Source organism: Betta splendens, chromosome 15 (genome assembly GCF_900634795.4).
Source record: "Betta splendens chromosome 15, fBetSpl5.4, whole genome shotgun sequence".
NCBI classification, from domain to species: Eukaryota; Metazoa; Chordata; class Actinopteri; order Anabantiformes; family Osphronemidae; genus Betta; species Betta splendens.
In genome coordinates this window covers 10,451,667-10,477,837 of record NC_040895.2, presented here as the reverse complement: position 1 = coordinate 10,477,837, position 26,171 = coordinate 10,451,667, and the positions used below count along the sequence as shown (strand labels likewise).

The window sequence follows — 26,171 nt, the reverse complement described above, 5'->3', positions numbered from 1 at the left end:
CTTGGAGGGTCTCTGACACCCAAGGGGCTTAAACAGCCCAATAATAGCCGTGCTGCTCTCGTTGGCTCTTACAGAATCGTTGTGGTCGTTATGATGTTAAGCTCCTTGTCCAACTCTCCTCTCTGTGAATTCACACCTGTTCAAAGCACCTTCTTCTCCGGTACCTTGGCATCACAGACTTCACTCAGCCAATTCATGTGAGTCCTTTTTTTTATAATTCAATATTGATTCATGTCAATGTGTCAGTCATGACAAAAGCTCGTTGCTTAGTGTAAATTGTTGCAGATTAAATCTTTCTGGTGTCTGCTGCAAATGTTTGAATGATGCATTCTAGCTATAGCACAGTGGTTTGCTGTTCAGGGAACGTGCATTCAATTTCAGCAGAAACACCAGAAACAGGCAAAAGTCAAGGAGAAAAAAAACGTGTGTCTGGTTTGAATGAACGTTTCCTATAGTGTGTGGAAATGTGGTGAAAAGAAATCCCACGAAAGCATTTCTGGTGGTAATGAGGCGTCACGCTGAACCTCACACACCCCCAGCAGAGAATAATGAGGCTTAGGTTATCATCTCAGGTTCAACACATCACGCAGTGGCTGCCACAGCTGTCCCACCGCTCCACAGGCAGGAAGATAGAGAAGAAACTGTTCCCAAATTGTTCCAATGACTGAGCATAAAAATACAACCAGAGTGTGGAAAATTGATTCATGATTGTATGTATTCATGTAAATTTCTTTGCTATCTGATGAAAATAAAAATGTAACGAGGGATGAGAATGAGATAAGTATCAGTGACTGTATAGGAGGGAGCGCAGAGGTGTAGCATATAATACATATTAATGTCACATACTGTAATGAAAGTTCAAATTATCCTTGGTAGATTTATAAACATGTGAAGCTTTTAAACAGTGGCACAAAATGTTTATCTAAATGATAAGGAGGAAAAAGCTAAATAATATTTATCACAGCCACTGCACACAAAAAAATGCAAAAGAGGAAATTAAAGTGGATCTGGTTCGAGCCAAAAATGTTCAGTCACTGTCTTGTTTCCCTGTTGTCTCAGAGCTGGAGGAGACGGGCTGAGGTAAAAAAATAAGAATATGATGGACACAGCAGTTTCAGGTCACAGTGTTTCTTATCCTGCTGAGATTTTGTACTGGAGGCGGCAGATCGCGGCGGCCGCGCAGTCGATTCTAACCTGACAGCTTCCAATTTGGCTTTGAATCCGGCCTTTTCCTGCGTTTCAGCCGGCGTTTGTCCGACTCCGCTCGGCTCTGCCACAGCTTGTTACGTGTGGTTAGTGTTGGCGTTACATTTGTCTTCTCTGCCTGGACAAAGGATGATCAGTGCTGCGCCGCCCAGCCTGCAGCTCACTCAACACACTGACAGAATACGTTAGCAATGATGCAGCGTGAAGTGACTGATAGCTAAGTGTGTGCGTCGTTAATGGAAAGTGACAGGCTCGTTTTCTTTGCGATGCTGGCTTTTCACAGCACATGGCAGAGGTTTCGGGGGTGGCAGCGTGAATCCATTTTTAGGATTCTGACAATGTCATGCCCTTTCACTTTCACATACTGCATCATGCTTTGTGTGTTTGAAAGATAGACTCATCTCGCCCTATGTATGCGTAGTAATTTGACTGTCATTAAGCTATTATGCTCAGACTTGAAACCTGAGTTGGGACTCAGGGGAGGTGACACATCTTAGATCTCAAGACACGATAGAGAGAAAAACAGTCACTATAGGACAAGAAACGAAGTTTTCTGTTTGTTTAACAATATTTAACATTAGCATTAATTTTCTGTCACGTGTCCGTCAGAACAAGTGTAGCTCTCCTTTATGAGCATCGTCTCTGTCTCCTCCTGTGCTTTTTCCTTCTCTGCCTCAGATGCGTGTTCTCAGAGGGCTGGGATGGATGGTTTGATCCTGGGGGCTGGTCACACTGAAGTCCTGGTGAGATGTCCTTGAGTGGCAATGCAAACCAGTCTGCCCCATCAGCAACAACTCTGCCTCTGCTCTTCGCCAGCTCCGCTCCTCAGTTTTCTCCGTCATGGGAGGAGGGAAGAACCAGCAATGAGTCTGTGCAGGAGTTGCCAGGGAACAAGACTCGACTCCTGTCAGACCTCTCTGTTCTTGGCCACGATGAGCACTGTCATATGTCTCCCGTCCTCACAGTGTGCCTAGTCGTGTGGTACAGCATAACAATGGTGCTGGGATTGGTGGGGAACACCGGCCTCATCTGCATCATTGCCCGCCGCAGAGAAAAGGTCAACGTCACCAGCATTTTCATCTGCAACCTGTCATTCTCTGACATTCTGGTGTGTGTGTTCTGCCTCCCCTTCACTGTCATATACACACTAATGGACCACTGGGTGTTTGGGTCACTGTTGTGCCGACTGGTTCCATTCATCCAGTGCGTCTCGGTGAGCGTGTCTGTGCTTTCTCTGGTGTTCATCGCGCTGGAGAGGCACCAGCTGATCATTAACCCTGCGGGATGGAAACCGAGCATTTCTCAGGCCTACGTTGGGGTCGTTCTCATTTGGATTCTAGCCTGCTTCACTTCCTCACCCTTCCTGGTCTTTCAGATGCTCACAAACGAGCCGTACGCCAACGTGATGCTACCTCAGACCCCGCTCCGATTCCCTCCACAGACTAATGTCAACGCGTCCCTCCCTCGACCCGCCTCCTACACTTACAAAAACTCATCACTGCTTGCAAATTCATACCGCATGCTCTTCTCGTATGTCCCCACCTCTCCACACATAGAGGCCTGTCTGGAGCACTGGCCGTCCCAGCAGCACAGGCTCATTTACACCACATGGCTGCTGCTGTTCCAGTATTGTGGCCCACTCTTGTTAGTCCTGCTTTGTTATGTTAGAGTTTTTGTGCGCCTGCGCCACCGCAAAGACATGCTGGACCGTGCCAGGACGCCAGAGAGCCAGCGCATGACCCACAGCCGCCGGATCAACATAATGCTGGTTGCCCTCATAACAGCATTTGCTCTTTGCTGGCTGCCACTCACCATCTTCAACGTGGTGTCCGACTGGAACCAGGAGGCCCTTCCCATTTGCCACCACAACCTCCTGTTCTCCCTCTGCCACCTGCTGGCCATGTCCTCCACATGCATCAATCCCATCATCTACGGCTTCCTCAACTCCAACTTTCGGCAGGAGGTGAGAGACGTGCTCCTGCACTGCCGTTGCCACCAACTGGAGGAAGAGTGTGAGCAGTTCCCCATGTCCACAGTGCACATGGAAATGTCCCGCACCTCTGTGCCTTTCAACTGCAGGAGTAACTCTGTCTAACTATAACCTGCTGAAGTACTCTGTGATCACACAGTAGCAGGACTGATTTACTGTGTTCTTATTGGTGTTTAGAATTTGTGCAGTATCATCACATAATTTTAAGAAATTGTTGTAAAACATCTTACAGAATGTGTATTTTTAAAAAAACCTGTTGATGTATTTTAAATCCAGGCTTCATTCTAAATTTAAACATTATGAACTGTAACCCACCATACTCTAATTTCCATTTTATTCTATCAGGATTTATAATTTTCTCACTGTGACATGTCAAAAAGAAAATCTTTGTTGCCTGATTTGAAATGTAAAACGTTTAAAACATATAATTATACTCTGGCCTAAGGCACAAAACCTAAAGCCAACTCAACACCAACTCTTTTCCCAGCCAGTTGCTCTTTACCTATCTAAGAATATAGTTTGGCTTGAGAGTTGGAAAAAAGCTGGCCTACATCCTAATAACGGGTATTAACTGTTTTTTTTTCATCTGTGTCCTGTACAGAAAATGATCACTTACTAGTTTGGTAATAAACTAGATACTGTATATGTTAAAATACCAATATGTTTGCATCAGTGAGCTTAGTGAGGAAAAAGACGTGTGTTGTTTTTGTGAGTAATGTGACTTATAAAGGTACAGTACATTGTAGCAGTTTTTTACATTATTAAATTGTTTGTTTATTTTTCAGGGGTTAATTATATAAATAATGTAAAGTGCTTTCAGTGTTTATTAAAACGTGCTAATCTAATATTTTAGCTCTACAACCACTTGCCCGGTGTTGTTATTGTTGCCAAAGTCTTAAAAATCTAATATGTTTCTGTGTTTTGTATCAAATGTTGTGATAAGATACATGTTTTTCATTCCTGCTTTGTGTATATTATGAGAAAAATACAAATCTTCTAAAAAGCAGCATGTGCAGCAATATTTAATACATTTTATTTAATTTGTTTCCTGAAATGTGAGGTCGAGCATGAAATACATGTCCTGTGACACTACCACGATCCCTTTGTCTTCGCTTCTTGGTGAGTAATGACGTCAGTTGCCACCTAACCAATCCTCGCCCTCCATCCCAGAATGCATAGCGACACAAACTGCACGCGCGAAATGTATGCATTGTAGACAAGTGTTTCTAGAAATTGCGAAATTTAAACGTCATTGCTGTATAAAGTAAGTGCACAACAATCACGAACACGTAGTGGTGTATCTCTGTATTCCTTTCTTTGTGCTGTCAGAAGTCAAAAACACGTGTAATACGCGTGTCCGCAAATAACGGAAGTATTATTAACTAAGTTAGCCTTACGAGTTTAATGCTGCTAATCGCCCAGTACTGCTAACGGAAATTTGGTCGCTATTTTAACTGCAGTGTAACCAACAGTAACTGTAGAAAAGCCTAAACATTAGCGTCGTTAGTTGAAGAGTAGACTTTTATTAGTGTCACATAAGCTCTCTGCTGTTTATCAAACGTCGTACATATTGTACTGTGGCTCTGTTAGTTAGCTAATGTTAACGCTGTTCGTCAAAGGTCATTCTTAATATTCTGAATATAACTGGACAGAAGTAACGTGTTGGCAGGTTGAGGTTTGGAGGCTCATACGAATTTAAATACAGTATAGTATAGTACGGTACTGGACTTTTACTAACGTGAGTTTTAACATATTCTTATTAAATCCTTATATACAGTATTATTTACATTCTGGTCAGACAGTATCATCGATGTTAAGACACCTATGTAGGTAGTAATGCATTTACTTCATTTATTATCTGTCCTAAACAAAGATTGTCTTTTGTAAGTAATGTCTTTACTGATTTTATGTAGTTAACACGTGGAGTAATAAGGCCAGTAATGACCACAAGCTCAACTCAAGCTCAAGCAAGAAACTTATCAGTTCTTAAAGGTACAATACGCCACACAATCTTATTTTTTACTGCAGTTAACTCAGACTGGACTTTTATGGCTCATGATTGTGTTGCTGTCTACAGATGTTGTGGCCTATGTTGATGTGTGGTCATCAGACAAAGCGGCAAACTATTCAAAACCATTTGTTCAGCAGTTACAGGAAATGGGAGCTCAGGTAAGACCTTAGGGCACATTGACAGACTGGCAATAAGTATGTACACTTTATTTGTGAAGATGCATTAAAAATTCCAAATACTTTTACAATTTACAGGTATCAAAAACATTCAATAAACAAGTCACACATGTAATCTTTAGCAATGGTCATCCAGCCACATGGAGAAAAGCTACAAAAAGAGATGTAAGGCTTGTTTCTGTTCTCTGGGTAGGCAGGTAAGAACACAGGTTGTGTCTGTTTTTTTTTTTAACTTTTATGATGTTTTAGAAGGTATTCAGCTGTTACATTAATCCTAATTTCCAGATGTTACAATGACGGTGTGCATGCTGATGAGGAGTTGTACCCAGCCCTAAATGATGAAAGCAATCCTGTATTGAAGAACAAAAAAGTGAGTACAATCAGATTTACACGTGAAGTTTATCTACATGAGTTTCTTGTCTTTTGTGTGGAGGCAGATGTTTTCTCTGAGATTGATGACATTGTTGAATATATAAGTACTATACCACAGTTTTTTAAGTGATACTTCATGCTGTGTTTAGGCTTGGTCTAAGTTCTGTGTTGTGCTGAAAAGTAGTTGCTTTTTTAAGTTAAAGAATCTTGAATTATTGTATTAGCATTTTGATTATTACTACAAGTATTGGAATAAAAAAGATCTACATTTATTTTGATCCTTGTAAGTAGTATTTTTTTGTATTTGGCCCATGTAGCATCGTTGCATGCAGCCAAAAGACTCTCCAGAGAGGACACCTGAGAATGACAGACGCATGAGGAAAAAATTAGACAAGATGATGAAAGACCTTGCTCCCAAACAACCACTGGGTATGTGTTCTTTGGAAATGTTTGTTTGAAAAATTCTCTCAACTCTCAATTTACAATTGTTTTTGCACAGTAACAGATGTCTCACCTATTATTATCGATGAAGACAATGGAATAGTCTATAGTCCTGGATTGAAAAGATCAAATTATATGGCACAGCGTTTGAAAGACATGAGAGAAAAACATGAAAACCTGTCACCCACAGGTAGGTGTAGCAACATGCAAATCAACTATCAACAATCATTGAAGCATTAAAATATTCAGTTACATTGAAGTTCAGGTGAATTCACTCCTGCACTGTTTTTCAGCATCACAGATGATTGAATCCTGCTCACCCACTGGTGTGAAGCCTTCTCTTGGAAACACACCAACTCTTTTCAAATTGTTGTGTAAGAGTATTGATTATGATCTTCTTGTTAATGATCAATCGAATAGTGTTAAGTGATTTATAAGTATAGTGTATAAGAAATGTCTGTTACAAATGTTTATTTTAATATTCAGTATAAAAGGTCTCAAAGAAGCTCTGCAAATGCAGAAATACACATACAGTATACAAAAAAACAAGCCTTAATTATTATTTTGTGTATGAAATAGATGACCAGTCCGATGATGATTCCTGTGCTTCTGTTGCCGAACCTGGTTACTCGCCTCATGAAGAAGGGAGGACACCAGTTAATCATCTTGAACAAGGTGGCAAGAATGAAAAGCCGTCTCATGCAAGCAGTGAGTCCCAACATCAAGAATCTCAGTTTGCAGTGATGGATCCAAGTGCTAGTGTCACAGTCATGGCTAAAGGACGAAGACAGAGCACTTTATCATTTACAAGCACCAGCACAAAGAACAGCCAACCAGTAAGAAAGAGAAGAGGACCTTCATCAGTGCAGCCAACAACAACAGAAGCTAACACTGCCATGGAGGTTCAGAAAAAGCCTTGGCTCTCACCCTGTCATGATGTGCCAAAACAGATTTCAAGTCCTATGAAATATCCTGACCTCACAGACAATGAGGATGAAAAAGGAAATAGGCAACAAATGTCAAGAAGGACCCCAGTCTGTAAAAGGAAAGCAACAAAAGACAAAGTTTCGAGTTTATTGGAAATTCCTAGCCAGGATAAGAGGTCAGAGGTTAGCAAGAGGCGCTCACGTATAAAATCATTAAGCCCATCACCTAACAAACATAGAAAGGGAAAGCATGTGTCTTCTGATGCAATTAACTCATCTAGTGTTCTCCGATCACCCGTATTTGGTGATGCTGCAGCTGAACTGCCAAAAGACACTGCTGCTCCATCAAGTAAAATGAAACAGAAAACACCCAAGTCAAGTTCTACCTTGGTGAAATCTTTCAGTCTCTCTGGAGGATTGAATAGTGTTACTTTACATTCTGCTGATGCAGATGATGATGAATTTGAGGACTATTTTTCCCCAGCTAATCACCACCAGAGATCAAAAAGACCACTTTTGACTAATTTAGATGTGAAAGAAATTGACATTCAGATTCCTTTTGAGTTGGAACCTGTCCCAAAGAGGAAAAAAACAAGAAGTAGTATAAGTGTTGGATCTGAAAATATGACTTTAATGACAAGTAAACTGAAGGAAAAGCAAAGTGTTGAAGACCTAAATCAGCTCTCTAATGCAAGCAGTGAATCTCCGTGTGCAGTGGCTGATCCAAGTGTTAGTGCCACCGTCGTGGCTAAAGGACGAAGACAGAGTACTTTACCATTTACAAGCACCAGTACAAAGACTGAAGCAGTAAAAAAGAGAAGAGCATCTTCATCAGTGCAGCCAACATTAACAGAAGCCAACACAGTCACAGAGGTGAAGAAAAGGTCTGTCAGTGTGATTCCTCACACCCTGGAAAGTGAGTAGTAAAGCCATTAGTGTAAAAGTGTAGTGATATGTCTGTTCCATCTCATGTTGAAGCCTGAAAATTACTAACTTTAATCCTTGGTTCATGTAGTTTTTAAATATTAATATAAATGTTTCTCTAGAGAATCGATTTAGTAAAAATTATTTTTTTATTTCTGAATGTCACATTTTAAAGGGAATAATAAATAAATTTTAATATAAATAAATGTTGCCTTTTTATTTAGATATATTTTAGTGATCCTCATGAACATACAGTATTTGGTATATGCTTTATGTCTCGTGTAGATATGCCAACCACCCAAGCTAACTGGTAGCTTAACGTGTGGCTTACCTGCTGCATGCTTCATCCTGACTCCTAAGACACTGGGATAACAGGATAAGTAGTGGATACAGATTCTCAGTTGCTAATAATTCAAATGATTGTTTTGTGTATTAATTATACATCTTGCAGGGAAAACAAGCTCTTTTGTGTGGACATGGCCTATATCTGTTACATTTCCAAATTTATTTTAGCTGCTGATATTTACCCTATAGAGTAAATGCTGTTGAATTCATAGATTTGATCCTGAGAGTATTTGAGATGTCAACTTCTAGTTTTTAATTATACTGGTAAAGGTAAGGGTATTTGCAGGGCATGAAGAGGAGCACAAGAAACTAACGTGAATACACACACAAGCAGCACCTGCTGTGAGACAGACTAAGTGACAGCCCCTGCATGCTGTTTTAAATTGCTTTTCTTGTTTTCAAATGTAGGCAGAGGAAATGAGGGTACGGTTGCAGCTGGTTTAAATGAGATCTCATCTCAAGCTGAAGCAAATCACAATAAGCAAGAGCATTGTAGTCTTCAAAACATGGTGAACAAAACAAAGGTAAGAAGAATTCATTCTTGTTTTCAAATACATTGTTTATTTTACAACAAATGACACTTTATATTTTAATTCTTTTGTTCAGTCATACCTTTGTGTTGTTGTGGTCGTTAGCTTTTCATTTAAGATGCCACTGTCACTGCATTTACTAAACTAATGACTATGAGACAGATTACATTTCACTATTACAGTTTCACTGTCATCCAGTCTGATGTTTAGTGTTATGTAAAGTTTGTTTCCTTTTGTGACTTTTTAGTTGTTTTTGAACATTCTTTTACCTTCATTTTAACTTCCTAAACTGACAATCTTTGACATCCATGGTTTGCTGTAATATAGGAATTCAGGAAATGAATGTGCATTTCATAAATGAAAAAAGTCATTCCTTTTATTGTATTTTCTCCATATGGTCACACAGGATTGTAGGTGTTTGATGCATCTATCCTAGTGTTTCTGTCTGGCCCTGGCCGCTTCCTGTGTTTTGCTTCTGTGATAGTGGTGTACGACTTCCTTACTTCTGAAATGCACCTGGGCTGTGTTTTCGTTACACTGACAACCTCAACAAGCTGTAGCTGAAATAAGCCAAGTGTGACATCATCTCCCCCTCTAGGATCTGTTATGGGACAACTTTATTGTAGCATGATCATGGTGTTTTGTAGTTGTTGTCTTATTTCTATCAAGGTCACAATAATGATGGCGTCCAAAATGTGTTTCATATATAGGCAGTAACAGCAAACTCAGTCATCTGTGATATTTTAGTGGTAACACCTGCAAGCCATGTGCAGATAAACAACAACTGTTGCACAAACAGAGCAGATTTCCTGTTTGCAAAGAAAAATAAATTTAGTAGCAATTTCGATTGTTATTTAACAAATCATAAATGATAAGTTTAAAGAAATTCTACATTGACCTAACTGATCCAAAAAAACTAAAAACTATTCAAAAAATAATAATCTTTCTATGCCAACCTTTTATCTTAACGTAATAAAGTCTCTGAAAATTATAAAATCCTTATAATAACAGCTAAGAGTGAAAGGAGGCCTTTACCCTGATCACTGTGGCTGCGGTATGTAAGGTTTCTAGGTGCTTTTTAGCTGAAATAGAAATCCATGGACATAACTGCTATCACAGCTTTATGTCCATGGATGTCCAGAAAGTGAACTTCTGCAGAAAAAATATAATCTTTATCTCTTTCAAACATTCTGAGCTGTGTCATTTTCTGTGTACACTAAACAGCAACCTTCAAGGAGACCTAGCCATACAGTGGAGAATTTCCTTCATTTGTGCTGGCGGCATTTGTGCATGGAAGCCGCAGTGCAGTTCACACTGGCTTTTTGTTGTAGGCTCATTATTTGCAACTCATTCTTCAATGCCTGTTTTCTTGTGCCGCTGCCAGAACATGTCCATTGCTTTAGATAAGCCAAAATCCCCTTTGGGGAACCCTCAGAAACTGCTAAGGAAAAGCGCTTTCAGTTACTCTTTGGCAGTGAATAGAGCAACATAGTGAAATATTAAAACATTTGTATGAGGAAACCAACTTGAAGAAACCCAGCTTGCCTAAATATATTTTGTTGTGTGGTGTTGTATGGGTGGGGCTCATGGCTTTTTTTGTTCAGCAGGCCTTAAACCCTGACTTCTAGGTGGAGGATCCAATATCAGAGTCTAGTTGTTCTCTGTGTAACTGCTCTGTGCATTGATGGTAACTTGCTGTGTGCAATATATAGTTTGATTGATGGATCATTGTTGTCATGTTACAAAATTGCTGTTCAGTTTCAGGAGCTTTAAATACATTTTGTCTTTTGTCCTCCTTGGTGTTTGATTTTCCCTTTGGCCTGTTTGCAGCTATTTATCCACAGGGGTTATAACAAGTGCACAGTGTGTGTGGCCTGTCTGTTCACTGCTCTATCACTGACTAAATACTTTTACAAACAAGCGCTCAAACTCTCAAAAGCTTTATTTGTTTTCCAAGCATTTTGTGACAGTATACAAAAGGAGTCTACTTATGCAATTTTAGTTGAATGGTTCATTAGAATAGCAAAAATATGTTGAATGAATTGTGTGTGTTTATCACCTTTTCAGGCTGTAAGAACACTGGTTATGACAAGCATGCCCACCGAGTAAGTGCCAAAAACATTTATAACAGTGTGCCCCCAACATTAGAAATCTCCTTGTAAATATTTGTAATTGTTTTTGATTGATGCTTTATATTCTATTAACCTCTAGGAAGCAGCACACAATTGTTCAGGTGGTCAAAGCACTGGGTGGCTTTTCAATTGTTGACCGCGTTTGTGAGAGCACAACTCACGTGGTGTCTGGGAGCCAGCGGAGAACTGTCAATATTCTGTTGGGCATAGCTCGTGGCTGCTGGATCCTGTCTTTTGAATGGGTATGGAGCCATTACATCATGTATCATTCCAATAAACACTTAACATGCAGTGTAATAATATCTTTATATATATGTTTATGTCATGTATGTAATGTAATGTTTTGTGTAGATTCTCTGGTGTCTGGAGCAAAGGCAGTGGATTCCAGAGGAACCATATGAACTTTCAGACCAGTTTCCTGCGGCACAGGTAAGCAATCATATCAGTGTTTTGATGATAGCACACTGAAGCAGTTAAGAGCTTCTCTGGAGCTTTTCTCTCTAGTGCTGATCCATCTTGGTCTTTGTCCATCTTGGTTTTACAGTACAAGAGGTACTGCAGGAATATAATTAGAGATGCATATTGTATACTTCTTCTAATTTAGATATAGTTAGTTGGTTAGTTAGTACTGTAATTAAAGTTGTTATAAAACTGTACATTTTATTAGCAAAAATGTACATTTTATTAGCAAAAACATGCAACAGCATTTAACAGTGATGGTCTATGTTCAGAGAAAACAGGTTAAACGGCACTAATATGTTGTGGATGAAAATGGTCATATCCTACAACACCCAGAATGTATTGTGCTCCGACGAATCTCCCGAGCTTCAAAGATTGACCTCCCTGAGACGGGCCGCGTGTTTCAGCATATAACTCATCCGGTTTATAGACAAACTAAGTGCTCCTTCGACCGTTCTGTCTCACGGCTGTTTTTTTCTGGTGTGTCTTTGGCATCCTAAAACTAGTTTTGAGTGGCCCTTGTTTACATATAGCCCAAAATTATGATACATAGCACACGTTCTCGTCAGCAGTAGAATCCACAACGTCATCGAAGTCAAACCGGCAGCGGTAGATTCATTGCAGCACTGAGATATTCAGTTGTGTTTCTGTTGGCGTCCGGTCCAGAGACATGGTGCTGTAACTCGTCTGCGCTGTACTCTGGTCTATACAAGTACCCACAAATATCAGACTGTGCTAAATCTTGGTAGAACTTGCTGTATTATAAATAATTCAGAGCAGGTCCTTCGGCCATTGAATATTAGTGTTGTATGCGTATGCGCTCTCCGCCTGATTGTTGCTGGGACAGGTACAGAGAAAACCAGGAAGTACTAGTTGAAGTCTGTCTAACTACTAACAACTAAATATTCATGATTTATCTTTATTTGTTTTATATTCTGTAATAACCCATTTTTGTACATGCCTTTATTCTTGTACACCTTCATGACACTCAAATAAGACATAGGCTTTAAGTCATTCATTTTCAGTCTGCTTGTTTCTCCTGAAGCATCCTGTGTTAAATGTGAACTTCCTGAACTCTTCATTCTCTGTCCTCTCCTGCCAGTATGAGGGGAGTCACTGGGTCTTCATGCAGATGAACGTCTACCCATTTCCTCTTGAAATTGTGTGATGACTTTTGTTGTGACAGACAGCATTTTTATGTTTTCATGGCCTTTTATCTTTGCCTCACACTTTTGGATGTTTCTAGCAGTTGGCAAGCCACGTGCTTGTTATTCAGTTCCGATGGATTGTGGTGTTGCCCTGAGCTTTTGTCAGTGTCAATGACAGAAACAGATTTCAGACACATTGTTAAGACACTACTGTCACAAATTCTTAGCCAATTCACTCACTTGTAATATCATATATAAAGCAATGATGTGAGCCACTGTTAAAATAGTTTTTTGGTATTTTGTAGTACACCTGACAAAATGTGCGTGATGAAATAGTGCTGCTGGCAGTTGTGCATTCATCAGACCATTCCTTTTTACAGCATAGAATTAGTTATGGAGAAGACAGGATGAGGATGTTCAGACCTTGGTTGTGTTTAAAATTAAACTTCATGTAAATCAGAGCCTGGAACCCATGGCATTTAAACAAAATCTAAAGGCTGTGATTTCTGGTAACACAAAAAACCATGACAAGACAAGTTGTTATGGCTTTAAAAGAACAGTACATAAATACAAATTCCCCAAAACTGCAACAAACATCACCATTTTGGATGGGCATGCGGTAAGGTACTGCAGATTTATATTACATACACAAAGTAGTTCCTCTTTTTTTGTGTGCAATTAAATTGTTAACTAGCTTGAATGAAGACGCACGGTCCATATCAAGCCTCTGTTTTATAGAACTATCTTAAATATCAAACTCAGTCTACATATAAATTAAAAAATTAATGTACAAATATTCTTTGTAGAAAAAAATAAAATCATTTTAGCACTTTCTGTGGTATTTTAACATTTAAATTTTTTTCACAACACTTGTGCTGGTTGTGTACTGTATCTGCAAGTTGTACCATTTGACTGTTTTTACAAATATATTGGCAGCTTTAAACCCTAGTTAAGGGGTACTTAAACTAGATAAAAATATTAAATAAATGAAAATAAGTAATGCCAAATTTTACTCTAACTTTTAGTGGTTAGCTGATACAGTTACTATACCTAAGACTATTTATGCTTCCCTCAGGCATTTATAGTAAATTTATTTGTCAGTGCAACATTTGTTTCTGCAAAGGAATGAAAAAATAGTTTCATGTTCTTTGGCTGCCTTGAGAAAGTTATTTCTGACTTTGTTTGTTGCTTCGTTTTTTCCCCACTTTGTTCAATCTGAGAGATTTTATTCAAACATGAGCTGTGTAGTCAGCTGGTCTGATCATCATTGTAGTTGACTTCAGGGAGTAGCCAGAACCCTTCCAGTAGTACCATTTGATTCCGTTGAAGCGATTGGAGTTTTGACCTTGTTGGTAATACACCCCATTCAAATTGGAAGGTCCACAGGCATCAAACCACCAACCTAAGAGATAAACAAAATTGTAAGTGTATGAGTCTATGTAGATTGGTGAAGGTGAATTCTGAAATAGAAAGATACCATGTGGGGGTTTAAATTTGGGCTCTGCCACTATAATTGAGCAATCACAGAATAAATAAGCATGATTGTGTTTTTCTGCAACATCTATATTCTTCAATAATGTTTTTATAATATGCCTAGCTGTATCCCAGTGGCTTTATATGTGCTGCAGCATCTTAGCTGAATATTATCATTTCACACATGTAGTAGTACTCTATCACACGTGTAAACAGACTGACATTTCACATTAAAAACACATTATATCAACAGGTGGGGGCCTTTAGCTTTCATGTACACATTTACTACAACAATTCCTATTTTCTTTATTCATTCATAAAGGCAGCTTAATAATTGCCCTCTTTACATTGGTTCGGTGCCAGTCAGTTACAGTTTTATATAATGTGAATGGAGTCCCCTGTGAGAGACCCCTCATGGGAAAAAGGGATAGGGTTAGCATTTTCATGCTTTCATGCTGACTTGGCAGCACGAATACAGAGGAAGAAAAACTTCTGGCAGCAGACTCAATTTCAAGGGAGAGGAGAGGGACCTTTAAGCCGTGTTCCCAGGCTATTAATGTCAGCCATTGTAGGAACTGAATTCCCCAATGGTTTGATCAGTGATTAACTCCGAGCTAATTGTGCTCTTTGACCTGGCCACAAAAGAACAGGAGCCCTTAAGATGCCCTCTAAGATTTCTGGGGTAGAGCCAAAATTTGGGTGGGTGGGAATTCACTATAGACATAGCCTTTACCATATTGTGTTATTATTTTAACTGACAGATACAGAGACTTGTGGAGCACACCTTCTTTACAAAAATATGTTTCTTACCTCCTGTTGTCAGTTGTGAACATTTGCAAACACATTTGTCATTGTCTGCATCCTTAGTACTGAAATCACTTCCTGGCTGCCCGATGCTGCTTATTTTGCCTGCAGTTCCGCTGTAGCCTTTAAGGTGTATCCTGTAGAAGAGAAAAGGAGAAATGAAGGAAGGGTAGAAGGAAGTCACTGAGTGCAGTTCCTCAACGGTGATGACCAACTCAGGTTGCACGGCTATAGCTTTACTTTTTCGTTCGATTTGGTTTTGGCTTAAATAATAGAGTGTGATCTATTTGCATCAGTAGGTCTTATATTTATTTAAAGTTATTTGTTTAGTTTTATCTGTAGGAGTTGTATAGAATAACTATAGAGAAAATGAACGGAGGACCAAAGTGGTCACAGGCAAGTAGACAAACAGGACTGTTCATGTGAAGCACTTCAATGTCTGATTGTTACATTCAAAAGAAATTATCCAATTCCAATGCTAGAATCAGCTACAGTTGGTAAAGCACAAGTTCTTTAGATTAGGTTATTTTCATTGCCAAGATTGAATAGTAGATATACAAGATGATTTATATTTTCTACTTTTCGAATACAGACCCTTCTATGTTTTTACTTTTTTGGGCGATATACTGATAGCCAGTCAGCAAGTAAATTGTCTTAAACAGCAGAACCCACCACCCTGAGGAATATGTATAATGTGTTCTGTATTCAAATAGATTTGTATTAAGAAGCTAGTCTGTTTGCAGGTGATAAATAAATGTATGACACAGCCTAGAGACTGTGTGTGTGTTGGATTAAAACTAAGGATTCTAGAATGAATCCTTTGCATTTGTGGAGGTAGAAGTTAACAAGCAGGGCAATTCATAGGGAAATGAGCAATCCTACTGTGTCCATTAATGTAGCCACATTTTTACTGTCCATTAAAATTTGTAGACAATAAACCTGATAATCAGCCTATATTGAACTGGATCATTATTTCTATTTATCTTGCTTGAATAAGCATTACAGTACCTCCTAAATGAGGACACCTTGGTCTGAATAATTTTATTTAATAGTGTGACTAATGTAACTGTTAATTGCTCCGTAATATTTGCTAATCTTTCAATATTTAGGCTGCATTTTATAAAATTTTCTCAAGGGCGTCTTTGTCCTTAATAACTTGAGCTACATAAGCTCTGAACGTTTAGCTCAAAGGAGATGGATTGGTATTTAGTGATCGCCACCAAGCAATGTTTATTGTATTTTATTTGTTCGGTTTTTTAACTACATACCTGTAATTTTGTGCTTCTGTGTCTAGAGAAAACTGATCATACAGTGAGAATCCAGAGTTTTCCTCCCAGTCACTCAGCTGGATTCTTAGTTTGTAGGACTGATGATTTGTCAGTCTGGAGACAAATTCATTCCCTAACCAGAATTCACCTGAAGCCTCTCCAAATCCCTGAAAAGACACAAATGTAATTAAACCTTGCTGAACTCTTGCAGCGGAGAGAATTTATATTTACTTATATATATTATATATCCAATAACAAAACCACAAACATGATCTGTTTACTTCTTGGCTATTAGAGGTTTGTAATTTAATAAGAATGTTTAAAATACTTTCAACAGTGTATAAAATAACTAAATTAATTTTGTGTGTTTACAGCCAGATGTTAATAAGGATGTATGGCAGCTAGCATGAATCATTTGCTTTGTTTAGATAGATGGTAGATGGTGATCTCTGTGGTAGTTGTAGTTTCCCTATCCTCTTCTAATTGCATATGCAACAGTGTAGAAATGCCAGGCCCAGAAAACACTTTCCATCAGTGGCCAAAACCAAATCTGGACACTGTTTAGTGCATTTAGAAAGAATCTGGTGCTCTAGGTTATACAGTATTTTTGTGAGAAAAGATTTGCTTTCCATGATTTCTTTTACCGTTTTGTATTCTTGCCACGTCCGATGAAAGTCCACATGGCCATCAAAGCGTTTTTGTAGGACTGTCCAGCCACCTCCTTCTGTCACCATGTCACAGTAAGCCTTTAAACACAATGAAAATAGTTAGTTGTTGTAATTAATATTTCAGGCATAATGTCTGGATTCATGCATTTATGTAATTACAATTTGAAAATCCTTTGCGGTTGTTTAAAGCAAGTCAGGTTGAAGGGGAGGGAGACAGAATCTAGGGCTTGATTGTTGAGTAGCTGTTGAGTCAACTGAGTATCTAAGGAGATCACAGCTTGAGGCCAAACATGCACATCATTAATGGACGTCTGAGAGCATTTAATTTCACTCGCCAACCCTCAAACAAAATGCTGTTTACATAGTGTTTACCATGTTTTATTCACAAGGGCGTGAAAGTGTGGGTGCCAATAATTGTACTTAACTGTGGGCCATTTCGGTAGTGCTGGGTTAGAGTTAAACCAGTCTGAAACATAAGTGAGCCTACGTTACCTTAACCTCTATTGTAGTGTTGGGTAATGTCAGAGTGTAGACTCCACTCTGGGTATTTCCTGCCTTGTAGACAGCAGCACAGTCCATGAATGTTGTAGGAGTATCCTGCATCATGGCAGTTTTAGCCTCTATAGAAAAAATAACTTCTGTTATTTTAACAGCACAGTATTGTGAGAAATGAATGTCCTCATTTGATTATTTCACATTTTCTAAAAATATAAAGGGTCATTGTCATTTCCTAATTGTCACTAAAAGAAGACTCATTTTTCAAATCAAGTATTGTATGCCTGAACCCTGACATCACTGTTACATTGGTTGAACTTTAACAGGAAAGATTTTTAACTCTGCATTGTTTGCTCAAATGAAAAAGAAAATTGAAAAAGCTGATTCAGACTTCAGACTTCAGTGTCTACAACACCACGTGTGAATATAAAACTCATTCTTTTCTTTATTGATAAATAACTTATATAGAGTTTTGGGATTTAGTGGTGACTGACCTTGAACTGCGCCAGCAGAGATGCTTTGAATGAGGCTGTTCACAGTGTCCAGCAGCTCCTGCTGATGCTGCTGTAGGACAGTGTTGTTGCTTGAGACTTTAAGCACCTGCTGCTCCAGCTCGCCTATGATTGCTGTCTGTCTCAGTATTAGACTCCGGAGCTGCTCCTTTTCCTCTTGAAATATCTTCAGCTCCGCCTGCCTCTGCGCCTCAATCTCCCCCACTTTTTTCTCAAGGAAACTGTTAAGAAGCAGGTGATGAGTTCAGCAGTGACCTCTGTCTGGATGTATTGGCCCAAAGCTGTACCGTTAGTGGAAAAATTATTTGCTGTGTGATTTTATTTCTTAACCTGTTTTTGTCGCTCAGTTTATGGATTTCATTTGTTTGGACAATTAGTTGTTTTTCCAGTTTGTTGGTTGACAAGGCATTCTCAAGAAGTTGCCGTTCAAGTCTGGTTGTGTGGTAAATTACCTAAAATAAAAGAAAATGAAATTCTGTTGAGCTCTGACAAGACATAGCTGCCAACCTACTAATCCTTTTAATTATCTATGCTTATGATGTAAATTGTTTTATTGTCTATAAGTATTATGTGAAAACACAGCCCTATAAACATTAGTGCTGTAACAAAACAAAATATTGTATAATATAATAATATAATTATATTGCAATTCTATACATTTAAAAGACAGCTAAATATCCTAACAATCCAGAAAACTATAGTCAAAGAGCAATAAACGTGAACAGTCCCCAGTGGCTTAAAAGTGTCCAGTCAGCAGGTAATTTGGCTGTTTTATTGCATCAGTGGATTTTTTTAGTGGAACAAACAATCATTTGCCAAAATGGAAAAATATGTCCGGAAATCTCGAACAAATTCCAATACGGCAGGCACACCTGAACCAGGAAAAGCCTAAAAACCTACGTATGTATCACAGGCAGACGTATTGAACTAAACCCTGGGGTTGGGGACCTTGCCTCTGATTTCCCATTTTCGAGGAACTGAACTCAGCAAAAAGCAGGTTGTTTACGTGGATCTCTCCATTGGATGTGTCTCCAATGGAGCTGTTGATGTCTTTGAACAGACGGATGTGTGATTGTGACAAACTGATAGACCGTTTCTGTGGGAATACGAGAGTGCTAATAACAGGAAATGCTGTACAGTTGGCTCACATAAGGTCATTGACGTGGAGCAACTATAATAAACTGACACAGTCATGCCTGTTTTTCTCTGCTTTGTGATACTCTGAATATACATAATTGAATTTGTGTACATACTGGACACCCACAGCATTTTATATGTGTATTATGTATCTTTATGAAGAAGGGTAGAAATTTTTGTGACTTTATAAGCTTTATTAGGATAAAACAGAGTGCTACCTCACCTGTGCTTCCACATTGCTCAGTTTCTTTGTTTGCTCAGCAGTTTGACTCAGCAGGTTTGTTCCAATTTCAATCATCGTGGCCGTATGGTTGTGCACAGCACTTTGTTGAATCTGGACCATGTCCTGCTTCATGCCGTCCTGTATGTAGTTCTCCAGCTGTAGCACAGAAAACAGCCGGTTACCTTTAAACAGCTTTATTCAATGTTACACAAACTTCTTTACCTTACAGCATTGCCAGATTTAGACTAAGTCCAATCATTCAGTTATTTCCTGCATGGTGTTCCTGAGTGGCAATCAGGTCACACAACACATAAACAGGATGGAAGTGTTGAGTGAGAAGTTACATCCTTCATGAGAGAAAACAGTGTCAGTTAAATATCTACAGTACGTTTGCCTAATCACTTCTATTATTTACTCATCTATCAGTAGTGGAAACAAACTAAACAAACAAATATTTCTATTTCTTTTGAGACAATTACAACAATTAGCTGATTGTGTTTGTCTTCCTTTCTGTGTGTCCAGTTTGTTTGTGTTCTTGGGGACACACAGAGGCTTGACGAAGGTTGTCATTTGAATTGTTAGCAGGATGTCCGACTGATTCTCAGTGATCTAATCAGATGTTTACTCCGTGTGCCTCAAAGGGACTGTGGCGTAAACATCGGACAGCGTGATTGTCTATAAGGGATGACTGTGTTCCTGATTCATAAGAGAGCGTGACAACAAATTGTTTTACTCTGTTGTCATTGGCACATGAAGGGTCATTTTGAGAGGAAACTGCTTTGAGACGGATAGATCACATTTGGAGGTGAAATCCATGTATTTAGAACTCGGTCTGAACAAACATGAAGACTGGTACCTGTCTGCAAAAAGAAAAACCGACTACTCGTTATTAACCCCTAGAACTGTATCAGTGCCATTTAAACTTAAAAGTACTTGTCCATTAGTTGTTGTTTCAGTTTATTTAAGGGAAGTAAATATAGATATTGTAAGTATATAGACTTAACATTTTTCTGCTTTTTTCACATCTAGCAGTAATTTCTTTTTATACCTGCTTATTTCCATTCCTTTTTTTCAATAGGCCCCCAAATCTATTGAGGTGGGAGAATTCTGCCTAATACTGTGGATATATATAATATAATTTTTTAAAAATAATACAAATATTAAATATTCTAAAGTTAAATGTCTTGTACATTGAATTTTGTCCTTAAAACCCTAGTAAATCAGTAGAATAGAAAAAATTAAAAATAAGTGTAATGCTTCATTTATGTTGCATCGTCTTCAGTTTTAGTCTCTCGTTTGGTCTTTTGATGATAATGCTGGAGAATGTAATTTAACACACTGGTCTAAACCTTACCACAGACCTTTAATTCGGTTGTGATAAGGACACATAGGTTCCAAATCATATGAAACGCATCATTTTACACGCATCCAGCCATTTAATTTATAATTTCTGAAGTTGCATAAAGGCTCACCCTTCTACTACCAGCTTGCCAGAATGACTACATGTTCACATACATATTTATTTATTAAGTCCTACATTGCATGTGCTATTGGACTTTCTACAATGTTCCCTTGTGCTCTGAATGGATTATTTCTGAGGCAGCACTTTTTATCCATGTGAGAGTAGTTACTGAATGTCTAGACGGTGATGAACATGAAAGGACTCTGAGCTCCTGTGATACAAATCAGAGTTTGTTTTATGTTACAAGATGGGTATTGTGCGATCAAGCTGTGAGGCGTTCTTGTCTTGTACAGGTCACTGTGAAGAGCGGGAGCTGCAAAAAGCGGCAGTTCCCTTCTTCTTTCACTCACAAGCGTAATGGTTCAGCGGTCTGAAAAGGAAGTATGCATCCCTCGTGTGAACACCTGTGTCGAGTCTTTGTCAGTTGTCAGACCCATTATGTCCTCTTGTATGCCATGAAACTGTCTCAGTAGCTCAAGTACCTTTCTGCCTTTGCTTGCAATCTTTTGCTAAATCAAAATTTATGAATGTGTCTGCTTTTAGCTTATAAAGTAAGCTTTAACACAATTGTCTCTCATATTTTAAACCATTGCTTGAATTAGTCGAAAGGAAACACAGTTCTTTTGTGGATTTTAAAACTTTATCCAGCTTGAGTAGTAGCTGCCTTCTTTACCACAGTCAATATGAGTGAAAATGACAATCTGCCCACTGATACTGGCATTGGACACTCTTTTAGTTCTTAAGTACATATTGTCCTCCTGAATATCACCAATGTCTGTGCACTAAACGTATCACACTATACATACTATATCAACCACATTAAGTAGTTGTTAATCACAGGACTGACAGATCGATATGACACAACTTTACCTTAAGCAGCCACTGTGTGTTGTTTTCCATGGTGATCTCCAGTTGTTCCAGCCTCTGGGCCGACTCGTCATTGTCCATAGTTCCATCCTTTTGAACCTGATAATTGTAGCTGTTGCTCTGTGTGCGGCAGTTTTCCTGCTCGGGCAGCAGAAAGGTGTAGCTGCATGGACCATTTTGAATCTGATATTGCCTCCTGCCAGCAGCACTATATGTTGTCCCTAGGCAGAGGCAGAAACTCAAAACTAGTATGTACGCATGCGGGACCTTCATTGTGGATCTTAAATATGAACTTTACAATTATAGCGTAGTAGTTTTTCAGTAATCTCCTCTCTTCTTTCTCCAACAGCATCCAAGTGTAAACAATCCTCTCGAGGTTGTGCACATTCCTTTTATTACCTCTCAGTGGTAGGAGGAGAAAAAGCCATCAGGAATTAGAAGGACTGTGTCATTCCCTTAGGTCACTGGTGCCAGACTGCATGTGCTTGCCTTTCATCAAGCCCCCAACCACTTGTTTGAGCTGCCCATGGCCCCTCTGATTAGCTAACTCTGTTTAAACCACTCCCCTCCCCTCTGTGGCCAGTCACTGTGACAGGCAGTGAAGTGGAGATTCCTTTCAGCACACACAACCACACAGACAAGCTGATACACAAACTACACATCTTCCACTATATCCTCCTACAATACCCACGTGTTTTTTCTGCTACTCAGGATGCAGCTGTCTTTAGAACACTCCGATAGTATCCCAGTCCATCCCATTCATTGAAAAATATTTCCCGGGATATGACAAACACACTTTGAGTATGTGGTTCATAAGAAAGGAAGGTATTTTCCTACTTTGTTTGTACAGCAGATTGACTGTATATGGTAAGCTACAGTTACTGAAATCTACTGTTTTATACCACAAAAATAAATAATTATTCAAATTCTAGTTTTCTTTACAGTGCTTAACTTAGCATCACCACATTTTAATGTCAGTCGTATATCATGTTGTGACAGGAAAGCCTCAAATATTTTCCCTCTACAGTTTGGTAGAACGTAACTGAATTACGGGAAGCAGACTGATGTAATAGTTACTGTATAAAAGAAATGCACCATGCTGTATTTAAGGGACATTACTAAAGAGGAAGGACTTGTCATAATTCCAAAAATACAGATTTTTCAGGTGTTGAGACTGCATCAATCAAACACTGTATTCACCAGCAAGAGACATAAACAGTGTTAAAGCTTCAACTGGCCATTCATTCATTCAGCTATCACTAAGCCACATCGTCACTGTGCCACACATCAGGTCGTTTTCTCATGCCTGATGAAATGTAAGGTCATCTAGCTCTGGATTCCATTGTACAGAGCCCTTTGGCGTAATTTATTGAGACTCTGTGTTGCTATTGAGCTCCACATGTTGCTAGTCTGCTTGACAGAATCACTGCACAGCAAGAATAATGTATATACAATGTTCTGTCTGCATGGGTATTGATTTGGTTGTCAAAATAAGTGGAGGTGATTCTTTTTTGCGTGAACAGTAAATAGAAGGTGGCACATTGAAATGCCGTTATCTCTGTTTATCAGGAAAACCTTGTTACCTTTGACATTTGTGAGACTAGCCTGTGGAGATTGGAAAACTGAGTTGCACCATGCTTTAAATGTGAGTCATGAAAAATGGATCTTTAAGTAACAATGTGGGGCAATTTATCATTTATATTTAAGTCCAGCCTTAAGATTCATGCACACTTAATGTCTGAGTAATCTAATTGACATTTAAAGAGGCAGGATTATTATACTCTCAAATGCTGCGTAGCACCACGAAAAGCACCACGTCTTTCATCTTTTATGTGGAGTGATTTTAAAGTTTCTGAATTTCTCATAACAGACTCAGTATTCAATGATTGTCTTTCTCTCCTGACAAGTCTCTGATTAAGTGAAACCCGTGTTAACACCGACAAAAGACTAAGGTCTAAAGGCTTATTTCCTGGCATTCAACAGAGAAAAGAGCCGATTGGCTTCCTTCAGTTTTACAGCTGACCCCTGCTGGATGCAGAGCAGGCCTATAGTCAGTGTGTAGAATGCCACTCATCAAGCATTAGTGACATGTTCTGGGCTGACAATCCTGTATGAACAATGTAGTTTGCTTAAAGCAAGCCAAGCGTGTGAGATGGCTCTGTAGCTTAGAGCTTAGCTGTAGCATTGCTTCAGCTGAAGTACTGCTAAATGTGCGGCGTGTCCTATGCCAGTAAAATGGTCTTTTAATTAGGATTTCATGGGTGGTTCTGTGTTTTGCTCATGCTTTTCTGTGCTCTGTTTTTGTGTGCCTAGTTGTTACGGCTGTTGCTCTATCACTCCAGCCACCTTGAGGTCAGTCTGAGAACTGAATCCAGGTTTTAATGTGTGGCTGTGATGACTTACAAATAATTTTTTTCAGGATTGAGGTGCACGATTAAATTTTAAACGTGCAGTGTGCTGTAAACCCTTGGCATGTTTTTATGTTTATCAGAGAAAAGAATTGTGATTTGCAACAATGACCATAAATTGAAGAAGAAATCAATACATAATTTTGTTTTTGTTACAGAAAGATTTTACCAGCTTTTAAACATACATGCTGTGTAGATTATGTATATATTATACATATTATATTATGTTACACTTTCCCAAAATGTCAACCTAAACTATCAACATTTCTGGAACTGGAAAGTTTGTCAGGTTTATTTCAGTCTTGTTTTCTTGAACAGAAGCTGAACAGGAACTTCTTGTGTGTCCTGCTGAACCTTTTTGAGAACAGTCAATTTTTTTTGTTAATTATGTCTCGGTCTCTCCTCTCAGATCTGTCGTCTCCAGAGGCATTTGTCGGCTGGGGAACACCAGCAAGACCTGTTCCAAGACCAGCCAGTCATCTTTGTGTCCCAGCACTCCCAGCCACCCACTGAGAGTCTGGTGGAGCTAATCAAGCTCTGTGGAGGCACAGTGTGCAAAAGTGTGCGTCAGGCAGGTATCTGCGTAGGCAAGTACAATGGCAGGAGGCCAGAGGGGAACAGGATCCTCTCTGAGCAGTGGGTGCTGGGTAAGATGCTTCCTGATGGTCCCTTTGTAAAATGTCAAATTCTTATAATATATGACTGACAGCTGCTGTTTTGTGACTTTATTTCAGATAGTATCACGCATTTGAAGAAGCTGCCATATGACAACTATGACTTGGAGTGAAACAGTTGAATCCTTTTGTTGCTATAAAGTTTAGTTTTATTCATTTTGTGCTGGTCACTTTCTACCCTGCAGTGTTCCTTTGCGTCTGTGTTCAGAGGCTTCTTCAGTTCTTAAGACATTAACTTCCTATTGCCATGGAAACAGATGAATAAATCAATTACAAGCCTTACAGTGCGAGTGCTTGTGCTATAAAACAGAATTTAATCTTTATACGTGAACTTAGAAATTTACTGTCTAAATGCTGTAAAGGCTTTGCTCTTTCTCTCCTATTGTTAGTGCCTCTACCTCACTGTGAACCTTCAACTTCCTTATAAACCTCCATTAATGAATGTGTAGATATTTAATACAAAGACTACTACAAAGGCCATACTCATGTAAATACATCAAACACTTGAAAGCATGAAAAAAATAGGATTTTAATAGGAAGTGAACTGTTACTTCAGGACAAAAGTGAGACTTTCCCCTTTCATTTAAAATTCTAACTCCTATCTTTCATTATCTATCTATTTATATAAACATGGTTTTGTCTATACAGTTTGTACTGTTTGTGAAACATGCGGAACTGCCTTGGCTATATGTGAATCCTTTAAAATTTTTATATTTTTAGTAGCAACCACTACTGCTGGACATGGTTTCTGCAACAAGGAACAAGGAATTTTTGATTTCAAAAATATTTGCAGTCACTGTAATGATGATAATATATTCAATCATTATGCAATTTTTGTGGATGTCATTGTTAATAAATACCGTTTTTACCATTTGATCATTTGTCATTGTAAAACTTAGACAGAAAAAGGAGTTAGTGTAAAGCCTTATACTTAAAATGAATGTAGTACCGAATGTGTCACAGTTGATGTTCACACTTGTCAGTTGTGTTCAAGCCTGAGAAGGAAACAGGCCACACACTCCGTTATCTCCCTAATGCAGTATGATAAACTAAAAGTCTTTGTTTAATGCTTTGAAGAGGTCTTAAACATGCAGAGTAATTTTAAGTGGTTTTCGCTGAATAGCTGCAAAGGTGTCTGTAATTAACTCCCACCCTGAAACATTCACACACCAAAGGCTACGTCAAAACCTTTGAACGTGTAGCATAATGTGTGATTTCAAGGCCTGTCAACACCATCTAACCAAACTCCTTACTTGATATAATTAGTCTGGTTTACATCATGCTTCAAACATTCTCATAGGTCATTATTCCAGCACAGCTTTTCCCTTTACAGCACAGCCAACGTCATCCAATGAGGGACTTGTGGCTTGTTTTGTATCTATGTTCCAAGACAAATTAACGTAAAGAAATATAGAGAATGAAACTTTTGTTTGCAGAAACTTGAAGTTGGACGTGGAAAAAAAGTCGTGATGGTCCTTTAATGTGGAGTCGTACGGCGTTCATTTTGCCTTTCCTCCCAT

General features: G+C 38.8%; 3 protein-coding genes across 8 annotated transcripts; 2 read left to right on the top strand and 1 right to left on the bottom strand.

The window, feature by feature from the left end:
• Positions 1 to 38: 38 nt before the first annotated feature.
• Positions 39 to 4,202, top strand: LOC114841757 (neuropeptide Y receptor type 4-2-like). Its single transcript, XM_029126876.3, has 2 exons — positions 39 to 197; positions 1,885 to 4,202. Exon 2 carries the CDS (start codon positions 1,955 to 1,957, stop codon positions 3,299 to 3,301), a length of 1,347 nt encoding a protein of 448 aa, XP_028982709.1. The 5' UTR covers positions 39 to 197; positions 1,885 to 1,954; the 3' UTR covers positions 3,302 to 4,202.
• Positions 4,203 to 4,335: 133 nt separating this feature from the next.
• Positions 4,336 to 25,527, top strand: mcph1 (microcephalin 1). Of its 6 annotated transcripts, none has more exons than XM_029175991.3 (15): positions 4,336 to 4,460; positions 5,110 to 5,188; positions 5,274 to 5,365; positions 5,462 to 5,580; positions 5,669 to 5,753; positions 6,073 to 6,184; positions 6,261 to 6,386; positions 6,490 to 6,570; positions 6,776 to 8,038; positions 8,800 to 8,915; positions 10,989 to 11,026; positions 11,133 to 11,295; positions 11,405 to 11,482; positions 24,387 to 24,624; positions 24,712 to 25,527. In XM_029175991.3, the coding sequence occupies exons 2-15, from the start codon at positions 5,137 to 5,139 to the stop codon at positions 24,762 to 24,764; spliced, it is 2,616 nt and encodes an 871-aa protein (XP_029031824.1). In that variant the 5' UTR covers positions 4,336 to 4,460; positions 5,110 to 5,136; the 3' UTR covers positions 24,765 to 25,527. The 6 variants fall into 6 exon arrangements, with proteins under 6 accessions (XP_029031824.1, XP_029031821.1, XP_055358202.1 ...); XM_029175988.3 differs by having other exon boundaries at positions 6,255 to 6,386; XM_029175989.3 differs by lacking the exon at positions 4,336 to 4,460 and adding an exon at positions 4,580 to 4,934 and having other exon boundaries at positions 6,255 to 6,386.
• angpt2a (angiopoietin 2a) lies at positions 13,194 to 21,919 on the bottom strand. The gene is made up of 9 exons (XM_029126870.2): positions 21,573 to 21,919; positions 19,241 to 19,396; positions 18,211 to 18,332; positions 17,863 to 18,101; positions 17,366 to 17,493; positions 16,850 to 16,951; positions 16,206 to 16,372; positions 14,944 to 15,074; positions 13,194 to 14,062 (listed from the first exon to the last, which is right to left on the bottom strand). The coding sequence occupies exons 1-9, from the start codon at positions 21,840 to 21,842 to the stop codon at positions 13,890 to 13,892; spliced, it is 1,488 nt and encodes a 495-aa protein (XP_028982703.1). The 5' UTR covers positions 21,843 to 21,919; the 3' UTR covers positions 13,194 to 13,889.
• Positions 25,528 to 26,171: the final 644 nt, after the last annotated feature.

What these genes read in the sequence shown, in the direction of transcription:
- angpt2a (XM_029126870.2), bottom strand. Translation starts at nt 21,842, where the DNA reads ATGAAGGTCCCGCATGCGTACATACTAGTTTTGAGTTTCTGCCTCTGC. An exon ending in CGTGGCAAGAATACAAAACG is followed by an intron (nt 16,373 to 16,849) that starts GTAAAAGAAATC and finishes GTGTCTTTTCAG; the next exon opens with GGATTTGGAGAGGCTTCAGG. An exon ending in ACAGAAGCACAAAATTACAG is followed by an intron (nt 15,075 to 16,205) that starts GTATGTAGTTAA and finishes TCTCTTCTACAG; the next exon opens with GATACACCTTAAAGGCTACA.
- LOC114841757 (XM_029126876.3), top strand. Translation starts at nt 1,955, where the DNA reads ATGTCCTTGAGTGGCAATGCAAACCAGTCTGCCCCATCAGCAACAACT.
- mcph1 (XM_029175988.3), top strand. Translation starts at nt 5,137, where the DNA reads ATGACCACAAGCTCAACTCAAGCTCAAGCAAGAAACTTATCAGTTCTT. An exon ending in GATTCCTCACACCCTGGAAA is followed by an intron (nt 8,039 to 8,799) that starts GTGAGTAGTAAA and finishes TTTCAAATGTAG; the next exon opens with GCAGAGGAAATGAGGGTACG. An exon ending in ATGACAAGCATGCCCACCGA is followed by an intron (nt 11,027 to 11,132) that starts GTAAGTGCCAAA and finishes ATTAACCTCTAG; the next exon opens with GAAGCAGCACACAATTGTTC.